This window comes from Syngnathoides biaculeatus, chromosome 20 (genome assembly GCF_019802595.1).
Source record: "Syngnathoides biaculeatus isolate LvHL_M chromosome 20, ASM1980259v1, whole genome shotgun sequence".
Lineage (NCBI taxonomy): Eukaryota > Metazoa > Chordata > Actinopteri > Syngnathiformes > Syngnathidae > Syngnathoides > Syngnathoides biaculeatus.
The window spans coordinates 5,282,424-5,298,504 of NC_084659.1; the positions used below are offsets into that span (position 1 = coordinate 5,282,424).

Consider the following 16,081-nt stretch of genomic DNA (forward strand, 5'->3'; position numbering starts at 1 on the left):
CGCCGGCCCACTTGAACGAGTGAGTCCACGCCGCCGGGACGATGACTCGGGTTTACGCCCCACCCGTCCCGTCACCCGTTAGTCACTCGGGCCTCGGGTTTAAGAAGGCGTCAGCAACTAACCCTACTGAAGATTCCCCGCAGGTGTGCCACAGGGCTCTATACCAGGGCCCATCTTCTTCATCGCAAAATCCACTTTCGGCGCCACGCGGATGACAGTCGAGACGCGACTTCTCCGGCAAACTGAACGCGACTAAAATTAAAAAAAAAAACAAAAAAAACTAACATCTTGCCGGTATTTATTTCGACTTGGGTGTAAATCTCTAACCTTGGCAAAACAAAGAGACCGTTTCCCCCCCAAATTCCAACCCCAGTGTTCGGTACTTCTCTTGAAACTCACACAGCACAATTGTCAAGGAAGAAGAAATCGCTTGCCACAGAGCTATACTGTTACACAAAGACAGGAATTGAGCAATTGATAATCGGGACGAGCATGAAAATATTCGTCAATGTATACACATACTGTAATTGTGTGTGGCATGTATATTTTTTGCAACAAACTCCACAGCTCCATGTGACATTCAAAGTATTGTTGCAAAAGTGCGTCGTTTTTTGTGTGGAAAAAAAAAAAAAACAAAAAAAAAAAACGACCACGTATAGCACACAGAAACATTTTCGGTTCCCCAATCTTACGTTAAACGGCATCTGCGACAAAAATCATCCCGCAAACGGCCTGACAGCTCGGTCACTTGTTTTTCTGGTGCCCGTCATTGAAATGTTGTCCCGTTATGATCTTCACATAAAGGAACATTTTGAAAATGAGCGCGCACGAAGCGTAAACTGACGGAATCCCCGGCGTTTTTCTTGCAGGCTGTGAACGTGCCCCTCCCGCGCTTCGTCGTCATCTCCAAAAACAAAAAGAACGCCGAGCGGGAGCCGTCGCGAGCCCGTCCGGATAAGACGAGGGGGCGGGCGTGCCGACGGACGGAGGACATTTTGTTGTTGTTGTCGTCGTCGTCGTTTCATTCCGGAGAAGCTTCACCAAGACCCCGAACAAAAGAGGAGCCCCGCCGAGCCCGAGCAGCGCCAAAGAACCGGTCGACGACTTCTCGACCTTTGTGAGGCCTCCAGGCCACCACAACCACTTCCAGCTCTGTCACTTTTGGGTGCAATTTGAAGGCTCAGTTTTTCGGACCGATGACCAGTTTGTGACGCCGAGCCTTCCAATTTATCCGGGCTCGCTGCTGATTCAGAGTTTGGGCCGGTCTGCTCCCCGTCACAACCTGACTGACTTACTGACTGATTGGTTCTCGCTTTGTTTTTTTTTTTTTTTTTTAAATTTGCTCACATTCACATCTTTTATCCCCTCAACTAATGGCTTGTAGAACGCCAAGAGAACTTTTTCAAGTCCGTGGCCCACCTTAATCGTCAGAATTCAGGATGGAATAAGAACTCCTGCTACAAAAAAAAAAAAAAAAAACATCCGTCGGAGTGCGTTCACGACGTTGTTCCACTGCAGCAATTTGAAAACGCGACGACGTTCGGGAGACATTCCGAGAAGCTTCGAAGTCATCGTGCGCCCATTCGGCCGTTTCGACTTGTATAAATATTGTGTAACTGCCGTTTTTACTTGTCATGACTGTCAAAGTCACTTTTCTTTTCAAACGTGTTCTCGTGGCTCGGGGGTGGGCAAAGTACGGGCTGCGGGCGACCTTTTTCAGCCCCGCCCACTGAGCAGGTGACGAGCGACCTGGAATATTTGTTGCGCCGTCATTCAGCCATCCCCCCCCCCCCCCCGTTCAGCTTTTGAAATGGATGAATTAGAAAAAAAAAAAATATTCATTCATGTTCTGTTGTGCTTCCCCGCACACGGGTCGCGGGCACGCTGGAGTTGACCCCCTACAGGTACACCCCGAACTGGTCGCCAGCCAATCGCGGGGCGCCTAGAACCAAACCACCGTTGGCACTCACATTTACACCTTGGGGCAATTTTGTGAGAGGAAACCACGACCCAAAAACACGCGTGCTCGGTTGATTGAAGGCTCTAAATTGCCCGTAGGTGTGAATGTGAGCGCCAACGGTGGCTTGTTTCTACGTCCCCCGAGATTGGCTGGCGACCAGTTCGGGGTGCACCCTACCCCGCGACCCACGTGAGGTGAAGCAGTGCACAAAATGGATGGATGGCATTCTTTTTTTTTAACATGAAATGCAAGAGATTCATTTTTTAAAATATGAATATTAAATAATCCAAATAAATGTTACTCTTCGAAAAGTAAACGTTGGTTGATTCAATTTGAAAATGGTGACGCGGATGTTTTTGTTCCCATTTTGTGGAAATGTGACAAATCCAATTTGCAAATGAAAAACGTGATTAGAGGACGGGGCAAAAAAATTGCTCCTTTCGGTTTGGCCTCTCCTCGCAAATTGTCCAGTGGACTCGCCCACCCCCGACGTGGACGTTTATTTGGTGACGCTCAAACGCCAGGAGCGCTCAAACCAGCCAGTGAAAATAAAGACGTTCTGACAAACGACGAATGTGACGTGGCCACGGGGTGGGGGGGGGGCTAAAGCGATTCGGGGTACCCCCCCCCACCAACGGTCGTTGAGCTGCTTTTCATTTGAATCCGATCGCGTCAAGTCCCGCCGGGGCGCACACGAGCTCGCTTTTCAGTCACGTCAGCGCCGGTCCAACAAGCGGGACTTTTATTATTAAAGGCAAATGTCAAAAGACAACTCGAGAAAGGCTCGCTTGGTGCCAAAAACCAACTCCAACAGACACGGACGGGCGGGCGGGCGCTTACGTTTGGCTTTTGAACACCTTCAAGAGGAGGTCAACCAGCAACAGCTGCCTCTGCGTCTTCAGCCGCAGCAGCGTCATCTTCACCAGGCCGCGGGCGTCGTCGTGGACCAGCAGGTAACGCTGGCAGTCGTCGGCGCTTTTCCGAGGCTGGTCGTCCGCCGCGACCAGCACGGGCGCGCTGACGCACCACAGCGCCTCGAAGCCCTCCTGCACCGTCAGCGTCATCACGCAGCAATTCTGCACCCACGCACCATAGTGGCTAACATTTGGGTGCGCACTGGCCGGGAGCGCTCAGAAAAAAACAAAAAACAAAAAAAAAATTTTTTTGCCATCTTTTTGAAAAGACCTTCGGGCCAGAGCGGCAAAACGGACGTCTTACCTCCAAGGAACCTTCCAGCGAGTCGCTCTTCCAAAGAAATCGGATGTTCTCGAAGACCGGGTAGCAGTGGGAAAAGCCGTTCAGGTGGACGGGCCGCAGCTCGGCCAGGTAGCGGCCCCCGACTGGACGGCACAGAGACGCACGGCCGTCAGCCGTCAGCCGTCAGCCGCCGCCGCGGACGCGCTCGGCGCAACTCGCCAACCTGGTCTGCAGTGGAGCGGGCTGACGTACGGGGGCGTGATCTCGGAGGCGGTGTCGTGCAGGCTTAGGTGCACCGTGTACAAGCGCGGGCCCGGGTCCGCGCCCCAGGGCTCCTCGGGCTGCCAGTACGGACTGTCGGGGGACGCGTTCGTTTTAGCACTTTTTCCCTTCAAAAGGGAAGGGAAGGGAAATGCCGCTCCTCGCTTCCGGGACAGGGACAAAAAAACGAAAAGTCGAGCCAAGAGGAGGTCACAGGCGTTACTTTGCATTATTTCTCGGAAGCGGGGAGGGCTCTCTTCTGATTCCGGGGCGGGATCACGTACCATAACGGCGATCCCAGCAGCGCCCTCTCCAGCAGCTTGCTGGAGTGCAGGGTGACCGTCACGAAGGCCACGCCCTTCAGACCCTGCCAGCGCACAAAAACGGCAAGGTGAGGAGGGAAAACTTGACATTTGTACGTTCCCGTTGCCGGTGAGATCCCTTTCTTCGTTCAAATTTCAATAACTGTATTTTTACGTTCAAATACTCAAATAATTCCCCGTCGTTTTGAATCTTACCCCTATTGTCTGAAATGGACATTTACAATTTGGATGCGATTATGTTCATGAAATTGCCCGTCGGGCTTATTTACAATGAATTCAATTCTTTCAACAGATACATTATCGTGTGGATTTTCGTTTCTAAATGAAATCAATGACCAAAATGAAGTGCTCCTGTGCAAAAGATCGATCCTCACCAAACGGATTCGGGGCACAGAATTTTTCCTCATTTGGCATGATCATAAATCTCGGGACGATAATCAACGCATTGGCCAGCGTTCGAATGAAAATAATGCCGAAAATGCATCCGAGAAGAAAAGATGAAAACATTTTCCCACAAGGACGCTCGCTCGCTGGCTCGCTCGCTCACCCTCCGGAAGCCCACGACGAAAGCCGGCGGGAAGAACACGACGCGGACCGTCCGGTCCCTGCCCAGGAAGCGACCCGACAGGCGTCCGTCGGCCCGCGGCTCCGTCCGGCAAACCAGCGAGCGCCAAGGCGCGTGGGGCCGAGTCCCGTGCACGGCGCTCAGCCGGATGGAGGCGACGTCCGGGTCGCGCAGCAGCCGACTTCCGCCCCACGACAGCGCCACGGACGTCTTGAAGACGGTGAACGCGCGCAGCGGCGGGCTCGCCCGTCGGCCCAGGCGGTCCTCCAGCGTCACCTCCCACAACACGTTGATGTTCCTGCCCAGAAAGTCCTTTCGCAACAATTCCCACAAATCATGAAAATGTTTATCGCACGGCGCCTGCTCCGAAGAGAAAGATGGGTGGGGGGGATTTGCGCTATCAACTACTCTTTTGGAAATGTTACTGTTCCGTCCCATCCGGTTGAGGGCGCGCCCCGCCTCCAGCCCGATGACAGCTGGGATAGGGTCCGGCGCTCCCGCGACCCTCGTGAGGATAAGTGGCTCAGAAAAAGGATGGATAGATACAAAAAGGAGCAACTGAGGATTGGATACTAGTTTTATTTTGAAATTTGGGCTACGACGCTGGTGTTAGCCAATTAGCCTATTTGCTGAAATGCTTTCTGTGGCAATAGCAGAGCGGAAGCACAGGTGAGGGCAAATCCACAAAGCTGGTTCTGGTTTGAGGCTTTTTTTTTTTTAACCCCCTCTTCTCGTATTTTGAAAACAAAAGCGACGAGCAGCACGTTTTAGGGCGGCGGCCAAGACTACTCGTAGACTTCCGACGGCGCGTCTCGGGCCCGACAGCAAATTTTGATCGCGCTCACCTGAGGATGGAGCCGAAGCGCTGAGGCATCCCCGTGAAGGGGTCGACGTCTCTGGTCGCCCTCTGCCACTTGCCGAGATGCTCCCCGCCCATCTTCCAAAGGAAATGCTTCTTCCAGGTGCCCGGCGGGGAATCCCGCATTCTCGTCTCCTCCCCCACTCTGTCGTCGGGGCGATACATCCTCCGGTCCGTCGCAAAGTTGGCCGTGTAAATCTTGGACCACACGACGCTGCGAGGGCAAAAAAGCCGACACGTCGAGGAAACGGGCCCGTTCCGAGCTCTGCGGGCGGGACACGCCACCTACTTGTCGCTGGCGAGCTGGCGGAAGACCGTGTTGACTTTACTGAGGCTCAGCAAGGAGGCGGCGTCCAAGTAGGACAGGATCGTCATCAGGATCTCAGGCGGCAACCTCCACAAAATCAAAACGCACAAATCACAGACGTCGGGCAATCCCGCGTGGACAAAGCCACAACTATTCCGTGACGGCTGAAGATGCCATTCACACAAAAGCCGAATCGCCAACGGGATGGCCAATCAGTGAGAATGACTTTTGACCAATCAGTGAGCGCCGTTGTCGGAACTCCGCCCGTGCTGCCTTCAGCAGCCATCCTCTACCCACAAACAAAGAGAGCGCGCGTTTACTTTAAGCCTCTGAATTGCGAGTGCAATCGACATGTTTACGACAGGCAATCAGAAATCTTATCGCATTCGATGTCCAACACGAGTTCACGAGGTGGTCGATTCCTTCGCCACGGACGTGCGGCCAACGCGTTGCAGAAATTTGAACCGGCGTTCCCGTTTGGGGAAACTGACATGATGAATTATATCCCTGCTGAAAGTCATTCAGGCCTTTCTGGACACTCTTTGTGGATATTTCTCATCGCATGGGCGCAAAGGAAACAGAAATACTATCGGGAATTCGCTCGAATGAATCGCTCATAACGCACTGCGGCCGCCATTTTAATCGGTAGCTTGGGGTGCGCAACAACAGTATCTTGGTAGGCGTGGCTTTGGCACCCTGCGTGGGGGATCTATCCATTGGTCAGAAATTGATGCAAAAATCAATATGATTTTAGCATTACTTTTTGAGGACATTTTTCTTTGCTGGTGCCAAATTGACAACCCATTTTATAGAACGTTAAAAAGGTACCCCCGAAATGGTAAATGTCACACTGAAACTTGGGTGAAGTGTGTGCGCTTTAAAGGGCCAAGAAGTGCTCCCTCTCTATTAAAAACATAATGGTGGATAATGGTCCTTTCAATTTGTTTCAAAGGGGGAAACATTTATTTGACCAAATTTTGTGCCAAGTAGACCAAGAGAAGCTCATTTATGTTTTTATCTCAAGTAGGCAATTGGAATCCGCCCCCCCCCCAAAAAAAAAAAAACCAAACAAACAAATAGCGCTGCCCCGGTTCTCTGTGCATATTCCTGTAATCCTAAAGTTTTTATACTTGGCTCCCAGTCAATTTGAGAATTGTTTACTGGTCTCTAGATCACTAAAAGTATCTATCATGTCCTTCATACGTGATGAAAGTGCCGATGGAAAATAAAAAGTCAAGAGAGCTCGAAGATGATGGTCAGACTCGGGTTAAAATAGTTGGTCCGAAACAGCAGCAGCATTTAACGTTTAGGCTGCACACAAATGGAAAAAGTTGCCAGCCCCAAGTTGAATGAATGTTTTCAAATAAGTTGGGTAAACAGCCTTCTCTCTTTACATGCTTGTTCGAGCATTTTTTTAATGATGTTTAGCTTGCGTATGAAATGCCCCCTACAAATATTCATCAGCTTTGCTTAAATAGACTCGTACAAGTTTGGTCGTGGAAACGAAATCAACTTTGAAGGAAGAACGTTTGCCATGACTTGATGCTTAATTTGACCGAGCTGAAAATGGCAGACGGGCAGTCAGAAGGCCGCGCAGGTGTTGACCACAACAATGATGGCGAAGTTAGGCTAACTTCGAGCTAACCTACCTGTCCAGAACACTCTCCAAAGAAGGTGTCTCGGGGGGCTCGACTGGGGTGAAACATTCCCTGCTTTCATTTATTCCGGTTTCTTGATGTCTGTCCCCCCCCCCCCCCAAAAAAAAAAAAAACAAACAAAAAAACACACACACAAATAAAAATCAATCAATCAATCAATCACGTCGAATTAAAAGAGCGCTCACAAGAAGATAAACTCAAGCAAACTAAGCCAAGATAAAGTGAAGAGTGAAAAGGCGAACCTGTCGTTCGGCTGAGCGACTGGACCCCCGGGGAACCAGCAGTCCAGTTCCGACAAATCGGGCCCAGCAAACTTGTCACGTGCGGTCGCCATGGACGCCTCGGGAAGAAGAAGACGCCGCCGCCGCCGCTCAACGGTTCGGCCGCTAGACGGCAGCAGAGGGGCCGGCCGCGTGACGTCACTGACGCTCGCTTCCACGACGGTGCTGCAGAAATTCTGCGACGCTTGTTTTTATTCATCATCTCACTCGGAAAATCCCGTTTTCAATTCCATTCTTTGATCTCTCCACAGATGGCTTTTCAACGTGGTGCTGACCCGCAAGCTTGTGCACGCCGTCACACTTTTCAGAATTAGCTCTTCTTCTAAAAATCCACATATTTTTGAAAGAAATATGCAACATTTTCTCCCCCAGATATACACATGAGTTAGGAGATAAAACCCGAGGACTCTTTGGATTTAGGTGACGTCAGCAGTGCAGCGACTTCAACTCGCGTTCATCGAAAATGACGCGCTGTGGGACAAGCCGAAAAAAAAAGGAAGAAGACAGTCGGGACGACAATCAAGTTGAAAGTTCAAACGGGCTACACGAGTCACACACACACGAAGCAATATGTCAGCGGGCTCATTTTGGGTTGTTTTTTTTTTTCCTTAGCATGAATGAGTTTTACAAACATCATCATTCATCATCATCATCATCCTTCCGAGCGTTTGTGTGACAAAGATCAAAAGTCAGTGGACTGACGACGACGACGACGACGACGACGGTACTTGATGAGATTGGATCAGGAGGAGGAGGAGGAAGAAAAGGAGGAGGCAGAGGAGGCCCCGAGCGTGGGTGTGCGCGCAGGCGCGCGCGCGCGGACCAGAGGAGAGCAGCGGCCGCCATGTTAACCAAGAAGCCCGGAGCCTCGGTCCTCCCGACGGGTGAGCGCAGCCGGCTGTAGCCAAGAGTAGCGCACCCGAGCGCGGCCGAGGCAGGCGTCTCGGTTCGGTTCGGTTCGGGGATGGAAGCGAAGCGAAGCGAAGCGAAGCTCGCAGTGCAGATCAAAAAAAAAGAATAAAAAGGGGGGAGGGGGGAGCAGCGAGAGAGAGAGAGAGAGAGAGAGAGAGAGAAACCTGAAGTGTATGGCTGCAAGATGCTAGCTAGTTAGCATGCTAAGTGATCAAAATAGTCTCTTGTTAGCACCAGCGGCTAACGTGCGCAGTCGCCGGGTCTTCTTTTTGTTCTGACAGACAATTTTCATGCGAATTGTTTCCATCTTTCGCGCAGCTCGACACGAACGCGACTCTCGCGTGCCAGTCGTACTTTATGCTCAGTTTTCTGGGGCGAGGAGATCAAGCAGTTAACTGCGGCTAGCTGCTTGTTGCTAATGCTAATCCACGTTCATCTTGTGGTGTAATATAATAGTTATAAAGTTATTCTGAGCTTTTGAAGCTGTTACAACGATGAGGAAAAACACACCCAGTCTGAGCCAACGTGCTCAGTGGTGAAAATAATCCCTTTACATCTGAAAACCTATTGGCAGCCACTTAATACTTTCTATTTACTGTTGGTGTTCTCATTGGGCTGAGCTGTTCGGGGAATTAACGGAGTCGTTCACTCCTGCCAATGTTTTTTGGCTTTTGCTTTTGTGTATTTACTGTGTAATAGTCGTCCAGTGTGCCTAATAAGATCGTCAGAGTCAACGTAACCGGTCACTTCTGCTCGACATGTCATCGTTTCTACTTAATGTCACCTTTTTGGATAAAATAACACGGTTCGACTCCAGCGAGCGGCTAAATTGGTGATTGACAAGTGACTGAGATCAAATGAAATGTTTCCATGTCCCACCGAATCAAGTATTCCAAATCCTCAACTTGCTGTATTGGACTTCTCCAATGTCCTTAATAAGCTCGTAACAGTTGAATTATTCATATTTCACCTCGTCTTAACACACGACACAACATTTTGACAGAAGCGTTTGCTTATTGTTGCTGTGTGGCAGTCTTAGTCGTATTTGTTAAGATTATGGAAGAAATAAATCACCCCGAAACTTTTTTTTTTTTTTTTTTGATGGACGAGTGACTCAGATCAAGTTAGATGTTTGAATGACGTGCGGAATGAAATGTGTCATTGCCTTTGACGGCAATGTCGTTTCAAAAAAACGTCTCGTAATTTTGTGGCAGGAAGTCACTGGGGCTAAGAACGCTACTTGTTAGCTAGCACACCTCACCCTCGGGCCTTCATTTTGGTTGCCGTGTGACAGCCGCTGAAACCGACGCTTGTCCTCGTGAGCGTCTTCGCGGATGGGCAGTTTTGCACTTCCTGTGCGTCCTTGCTCATTTTGCCCTCTCCAAGGACGACACCGTGGGGCCCGGCGACGAGGAAAGTGGACATTTTGCGCCCGTCTGCTTGCAGCGCGCGCGCCCAGCTACATTTTCCCACTCGTCCTGTCCGGCGGGATGCCGAGCGTGCTCGCCGCCGCTTTGGCATTCCCAGCGCGTCGGTGTCGGGTTCACCGATGCAAACTCGCCGCTGCTCTTTCGTTTGCGTGGAGCGAGTAACGCAAACGCATCGTGGTCGTTCGGCAAGTTTAAAGAGCTCGGGAATCGGGCTCATTTATTTATTTTTGATTCCACGGGTCAAAGGGCACATCGTCACCCCGTTGGCGAGCTTCAACAATTAATGAGCAAATTAACGGGCATCATTGAGAGATTATTAAATTTATTAAAATAATGGTTGGTTGTAGCGCTCGTGCAACTGCTGACACTAACCAGACAGCTGTTTACCAAAAGCACCGGCAGTGTTAACTGGGGGGGGGGACGGACGGACAAACGGACGCACCACACACACACACACACACACACACACACTATTATTACCGATTGATTGCGTGATTCGCGGGACTTGAAGGTAAACTTGAAGGTTGCCCTCATGAGCAGGATTATGCTCCGCCTTCAGATTAAAGCGCCGCACACCATCTGGCGGCTTCAAAGTCGGCCCCGCACGGACACTCAAGCGCTTTGCGGCAAATACGTGTGGCCCGGGTCAAAATGGCGGCAATGTGGGTGATCGTTGGGGGGGGGGGGGGGTGTAGTTTGCACACCCGTGATGTGAAAAGCAGCCGTCTGCACTTGTTGGTCCCAAGCCAAGTTATTTGTCAATTAATACGTGTCGGGCTGGGGGTTTTGTTTTGTTTCCTTTTTGTCCTGGCAGGCAAAGCGGGCGAGCCGGTCTTCTCTCCCGGTCACGGCGGCTGCCTGACTACGTCGCCCGTCACGCTGCCGCCCCTGCGCAACAACAACCTCAACCCGCTGACGGTGCGTACGAGCGACCGGCAGCTTTCGCTAAGAATAGCCGCAAACGCGGCGAGAGCTTTTTGAAGTGCACGCTGTTATCGAAGGGGACCCAGGTGTGCCGTCACCGTGGCGACCAGGACTGAATCACGGACAGCGCTGGTGCCTTTGTGCGCACCTCACGTCTTTGTCCAATTTTGAACTGGTAAACCCGCATTCCCCATTTTTTGGTTCCCCAAGTCGTGACTCGGACTGCACGACATTGGAAGAAACAAAAAAAGACGAGCAGCTTTTGTCACCCTGCAATATATTACGTCGGCAAAACTGACATGATAATACCCGGCCGGGCACACGTTTGGCTTTTTCTCATTATTTTGGTGGGAATGTTTTTCAGCCGATACGACGAGCTGAGAGTCGCGCGGGCAAGGAGTCGGTCCTCCTCCGTAAACGAGTTCAAAACAAATGCAGAATGAGAATTGAGCTGCTGTAGGCCCCGACTCACGGCCAGAGGCTCACGCACAGACTTAATGGCCAAGCGGACTCGAGATCCTGACTGAAATGCAGACGTCCAACACACCAATACAAACTCATTTAGAAATGACATTTGAAAAAGTTTTTCGTCATTCATTTTTCTTTCTTAAAAAGAACACTGTAGTGTGTGTGTGTGTGTGTGTGTGTTGACTGGAACAAATGAATGGGATACGAGTTGATTTCATTTGTTTCGAGTCGCTGAACAAATTCAACTTGAAATCAAAAGTACGACCCCCCTGCCCCCAACAGGGTGGCGCCAAAGCGGCCATGTCGGAGGGCGTGCAGCTGGCGTCTCAGTCTCAGGTACACATCACGCAGCTGTTCGACGACAACGGAGTCAAGCGCCCGCATCTGAGCGGGCAGCCCAACGGCCTGACGCCGCTCGCCCCCGTCCGGTCGGGCCCGCCTCTGCCGGAGCGCCACGCCGCGGCCGCCCCCGACCCGACGCACCACGGCCGCGCGGCCCACAAGTCGTCCGCCTCCACGCCGGAGCAGGCCATGAAGCAGTTCATGTCCAAGATGTCCTCCTTCGAACACCACGAGGTGTTTAGCTACCCAGAGGGTGAGTCGTCGTCGGCAGAACGGTCAGCTCACCGCCACGTCTCTCACGCTCGATGTCGTCTCCATCTAGTTTATTTTGTGGGGCCCAATGCAAAGAAGAGGTCGGGGGTCCTTGGGGGGGCCAACAACTGCGGCTACGACGACGAGCAGGGTTCCTACATCCAAGTACCGCACGACCAAATCGCGTACCGGTACGAAGTCCTCAAGGTGATCGGCAAGGGCAGCTTCGGGCAGGTACGAGCGCAGCCGGCGCTTTTTTTTTTTTTTCGTCTTCTTCTTCTGGGTCTGTCGTGCCACACTGGCGCTATCGCTACGTTGTCGTGACGACATCGCGTTATAAACTGACGTCACGCTCACCACATCACACGATGAAGCCGGCCGGGCTGCCACGCCACAACACCACACTGACATCGCTCAATAAAAAAAAAAAAAAAAAAGGGTCATCACCCAAAGCTTCGAGGAGACTCGTTTGCTATCCTCGCTTAGTTGCTGTTTCACCCCCCCACCCGGCAGGTGGTGAAGGCATTCGACCACAAGAGCCAGACGCACGTGGCGCTGAAGATGGTGCGCAACGAGAAGCGCTTCCACCGGCAGGCGGCCGAGGAGATCCGAATCCTGGAGCACCTGAGGAAGCAGGACAAGGACTCCGGCATGAACGTCATCCACATGCTGGAGAACTTCACCTTCCGCAACCACATCTGCATGACCTTCGAGCTGCTCAGCATGAACCTGTACGAGCTGATCAAGAAGAACAAGTTCCAGGGCTTCAGTCTGCCGCTGGTGCGCAAGTTCGCGCACTCCATCCTGCAGTGTCTGGACTCGCTGCACAAGAACCGCATCATCCACTGCGACCTGAAGCCGGAGAACATCCTGCTCAAGCAGCAGGGACGCAGCGGGATCAAGGTGAGCGGCAAAAGTCTTGGAACCTTTTGGTGCCCACCCGCAGACATCTTGGCTTTCGCTACAAAAGATGAGCAAGACGTCAGAATCTCAGCTTTTATTTCGAAATGCGTTCGACAAGTCTGGACGGAGCAGCTTTAGTTTGACGCCACCCACTTTTCAAGTGAGCAAAAGAGGGGGACTGACCCCTCGGGGTGCTCGGGTCTCGCCTTTTAGGAAGGAAAAAGTCACCGACGCCTTCCCTACTTTCTCACGCGTGTGCATCTTCCCCCAAAACGAATCAGAAGTCAACGCAGCGCCTTATAAATGAGGATCAGGGTTAACTCGTGTCAAATGTTGCCGATTTACCAAAGGGTCGTGGCAGCCAATCACATTGAGAGAAAATTCCAATGAGTTTACAAGCCATCGATCAAACACACAAACAAAACTTTCCTCGATTTGTTAGCGGCGAGCGCACACACGACGTGGCCGATCCGTGTTGTTCCGCAGATGGCGTCGCCGCGAGCAAACGTTGCAAGGGAAAGAAAAGCTGTCGCGGCCTGTCCGCTCGGGGGCGCTCACGCCAGGTGTCTGTCCGTCTGTCAGGTGATCGACTTTGGCTCCAGCTGTTACGAACATCAGAGAGTCTACACGTACATTCAGTCCAGGTTCTACCGAGCGCCGGAAGTCATCCTAGGTAAGACGCGGACACCGGCAAAGCGTTAGCGCCGGGTGGGTGACCCGCCGCGGTCTGGCCGTCGCAGGTTCCAGGTACGGGATGCCCATCGACATGTGGTCCCTGGGCTGCATCCTGGCCGAGCTCCTGACGGGATGCCCGCTGCTCCCCGGCGAGGACGAAGGCGACCAGCTGGCGTGCATCATCGAGCTCCTGGGGATGCCCGGCCAGAAGCTCCTGGACGCCTCCAAGCGGGCCAAGAACTTCGTGTCGTCCAAAGGCTACCCGCGCTACTGCACCGTCGCCACGTTGGCCGACGGCACCGCCGCGCTCCACGGCGGCCGCTCGCGGCGCGGGAAGCTGCGAGGGCCGCCGTGCAGCAAGGACTGGAGCGCCGCCCTCAAGGGCTGCGACGACCCGCTCTTCCTGGACTTCATCAAACAGTGTCTGGAATGGGACCCCGCCGTCAGGATGACGCCCAGCCAGGCGCTGCGCCACCCCTGGCTGAGGAGGCGACTCCCCAAACCGCCCACCGGGACCGCCGCGGACAAGACGGCCTCGTCCAAACGGGCGCCCCCCGCCGAGGGCGCCGTCACCTCCGTCTCCAAGCTCTCGGCCCCCTCGGCGAAAACCAGGACCAATCTGCCGCCCGTCACGGACGCCAACGGGAACCTCCAAACCCGGACGGTCCTGCCCAAACTGGTAAGCTGAAAGTGAGCGCGCCCCCGCCCGAACCCATCGCCAGCTCGCAGACGCGACGTCGCTTGGCTCGAAGCCGGCCGGGGTGCGTTCAGGTCCGACGGGAAAGGCCCTCGCTGCCGCCGCCGCGAAGTGGCGCGTTCGGGCGGGCTCCTCCGGCAGAGTCGCACAGACAATCGACACGATGGTGCTGACTGAGGGAACAAGGCTCTTTTCATCTTTTCGCACATCACGTTTCAACACTCAAAAGTTTCAAACCATCCGATCGACTCGTTTTTATCCGGGAGATGACGCTCGCTAATTAGCTGTGCGCCCGCAGTATGTAGCTCCCGGCACGCTCGTGCGCGTCGGGAAGCGTTAGCCACCAGCTACGAACGCCATCGAGCGATGAGCCAGCTAGCCGAGCAGACAAGTCTTACGTTGTGTGCGTTGCTCGGTTAGCGCCATGCTAACAAACAAAAAAAAAAGACGCTTCTTTGCGTGCGACGCGCATCATGCGACGCCAACTGACTCTTTTCCGAGGTGAATTCAGGTCGGACGCTCTCGCGCAAAACGCGCACAATTGCCTCACTTTGCTAACACTGCCCGCCAACGGACGGGGGTTCAGGTGGCGTCCGCGCTTGCCTGCCAAAACAAGTCAAATGGAAATCGCCGTCCTTCGGAATTACGTCGGGGTTACTCTGATTGGCGGATGAACTTCAGAATGTCCACTCAAGGAACGTTTTGCAATGGACCTTTCCGACTGACCATCTTAAGCTCCGCCCCCTTAGCTCCAGTCGCCATGTCCCGCAAGCTTCCAAAATGGCGACCGAACAGAACAGGTTTGAAGTGGATTCTCGATCGCGTATTCCAGATAATATCGGGCTACGTTTTTTTGCCAAATGCGTCGCAGACTTGTCCGAGAGGGGTCTGAACCCTTTCACGCGAGGATGTGTACGCCAAATGAAGATTTTGGACGGAGCGGGTTCGACTCCTCACAGGATATAAATAGCGGAATCGTACTTTTGACTTGACGAGTCAGATCGTTGCGAGTCAGGTTCCATTTTCTACAAGCGCATTCAAACAGTGGTGATGAACTCTTGTCAGTATCGTAGCCACCACATGAAAAAGTTCAACTTGGCTCGTAATGGAAGCCAGTGCGTCCAATGTGATCCAAATCGGCAAATTTCGTGCACGACATGGCGCTTTTACGTATCACTAATCCGACTCTTCGCCATAAAACATGACACGCTTCATTCGGCAGCTCAGTGATACGCTAACAAAGTGAAAGTTGCTCTCCCGCACTGATGATAATTCAATCAAACTCCGAGAAGATACTTCTCCCTCCCATACCGCCTTGTATTTGTCGATACTGTTCACATTTAGCTGTACGCGCGCTCTTCCGCGAGCCTTAATCCAGCGTCGACACTTCCTCGACTGTGTTTTAGGCTTTGGAACATTAATCAAGCGAGCCGGATAGCTTTCATCAGAATTGCACGTTCCTCAAGCGCATCTGAGGACCATTTTCTTTGTAACATGAAGTTTTCCAAGCGCACACTACTGACAAGCAGTATTGCTTGTGGGACAACACGGCGGCATGGGCGTGTCAAGACGATGCGGCGATCTGATTGGCTATTATTGTACGAGTGATTGGTCGGAAAGGTCCAGGTCTAAAGGTGTAGCAATGTGCCCCCCTCCCCCAATAAAGATTCAACAGAAATCGAAATTGTGGAATTGAAAGCCTTGATTGCTATTATTGTATCTTACAAATGCACCAAAACTGGGGCGATGGAAACAAAAGCTAGCAAAAATCAAAATGGCGAACGTTCATAACTCCTACTTTGGGAATGCAAAATGGCTGCCTCACCGCAGCCCCCTCTGGTGCATTGCGACACGACGTGGCTGGCGCCTTCGCCGAATTGATTTTCCAAAAGGCGTCTTTGGCGCTACAGGTCAAAGGACACATGCAGGGAACGAGGTCGGTGGCGGAAACTCGCCCGTCGGCCGCAATCGTTTTCACGCTCCGCCCGAGTGCAAAACGTTTGGATTTGAGTTGCTGTTTGACTTCTTTTCTCGGCAGAGCTCAATTCAGGAATCCTCACGTGCTTC

The 16,081-nt window shown here is 52.4% G+C and overlaps 2 protein-coding genes across 7 annotated transcripts; one reads left to right on the plus strand and one right to left on the minus strand.

The window, feature by feature from the left end:
- Positions 1-20: 20 nt before the first annotated feature.
- Positions 21-7,506, minus strand: LOC133493762 (F-box only protein 15-like). Of its 3 annotated transcripts, none has more exons than XM_061807506.1 (10): positions 7,373-7,506; positions 7,122-7,211; positions 5,455-5,559; positions 5,152-5,379; positions 4,289-4,604; positions 3,703-3,785; positions 3,381-3,511; positions 3,179-3,300; positions 2,801-3,036; positions 21-252 (listed from the first exon to the last, which is right to left on the minus strand). In XM_061807506.1, the coding sequence occupies exons 1-10, from the start codon at positions 7,462-7,464 to the stop codon at positions 180-182; spliced, it is 1,476 nt and encodes a 491-aa protein (XP_061663490.1). In that variant the 5' UTR covers positions 7,465-7,506; the 3' UTR covers positions 21-179. The 3 variants fall into 3 exon arrangements, with proteins under 3 accessions (XP_061663490.1, XP_061663491.1, XP_061663492.1); XM_061807507.1 differs by lacking the exon at positions 21-252 and adding an exon at positions 623-1,457; XM_061807508.1 differs by lacking the exon at positions 21-252 and having other exon boundaries at positions 2,875-3,089.
- Positions 7,507-8,069: 563 nt separating this feature from the next.
- Positions 8,070-14,601, plus strand: dyrk2 (dual-specificity tyrosine-(Y)-phosphorylation regulated kinase 2). 4 transcript variants are annotated; one of them, XM_061807499.1, is made up of 7 exons: positions 8,093-8,295; positions 10,568-10,671; positions 11,428-11,740; positions 11,810-11,973; positions 12,253-12,642; positions 13,225-13,315; positions 13,383-14,601. In XM_061807499.1, exons 1-7 carry the CDS (start codon positions 8,256-8,258, stop codon positions 14,003-14,005), a joined length of 1,725 nt encoding a protein of 574 aa, XP_061663483.1. In that variant the 5' UTR covers positions 8,093-8,255; the 3' UTR covers positions 14,006-14,601. The 4 variants fall into 4 exon arrangements, with proteins under 4 accessions (XP_061663482.1, XP_061663483.1, XP_061663481.1 ...); XM_061807498.1 differs by having other exon boundaries at positions 8,070-8,295; positions 11,428-11,973; XM_061807497.1 differs by lacking the exon at positions 8,093-8,295 and having other exon boundaries at positions 8,302-10,671.
- The last annotated feature ends 1,480 nt before the right edge of the window (positions 14,602-16,081 follow it).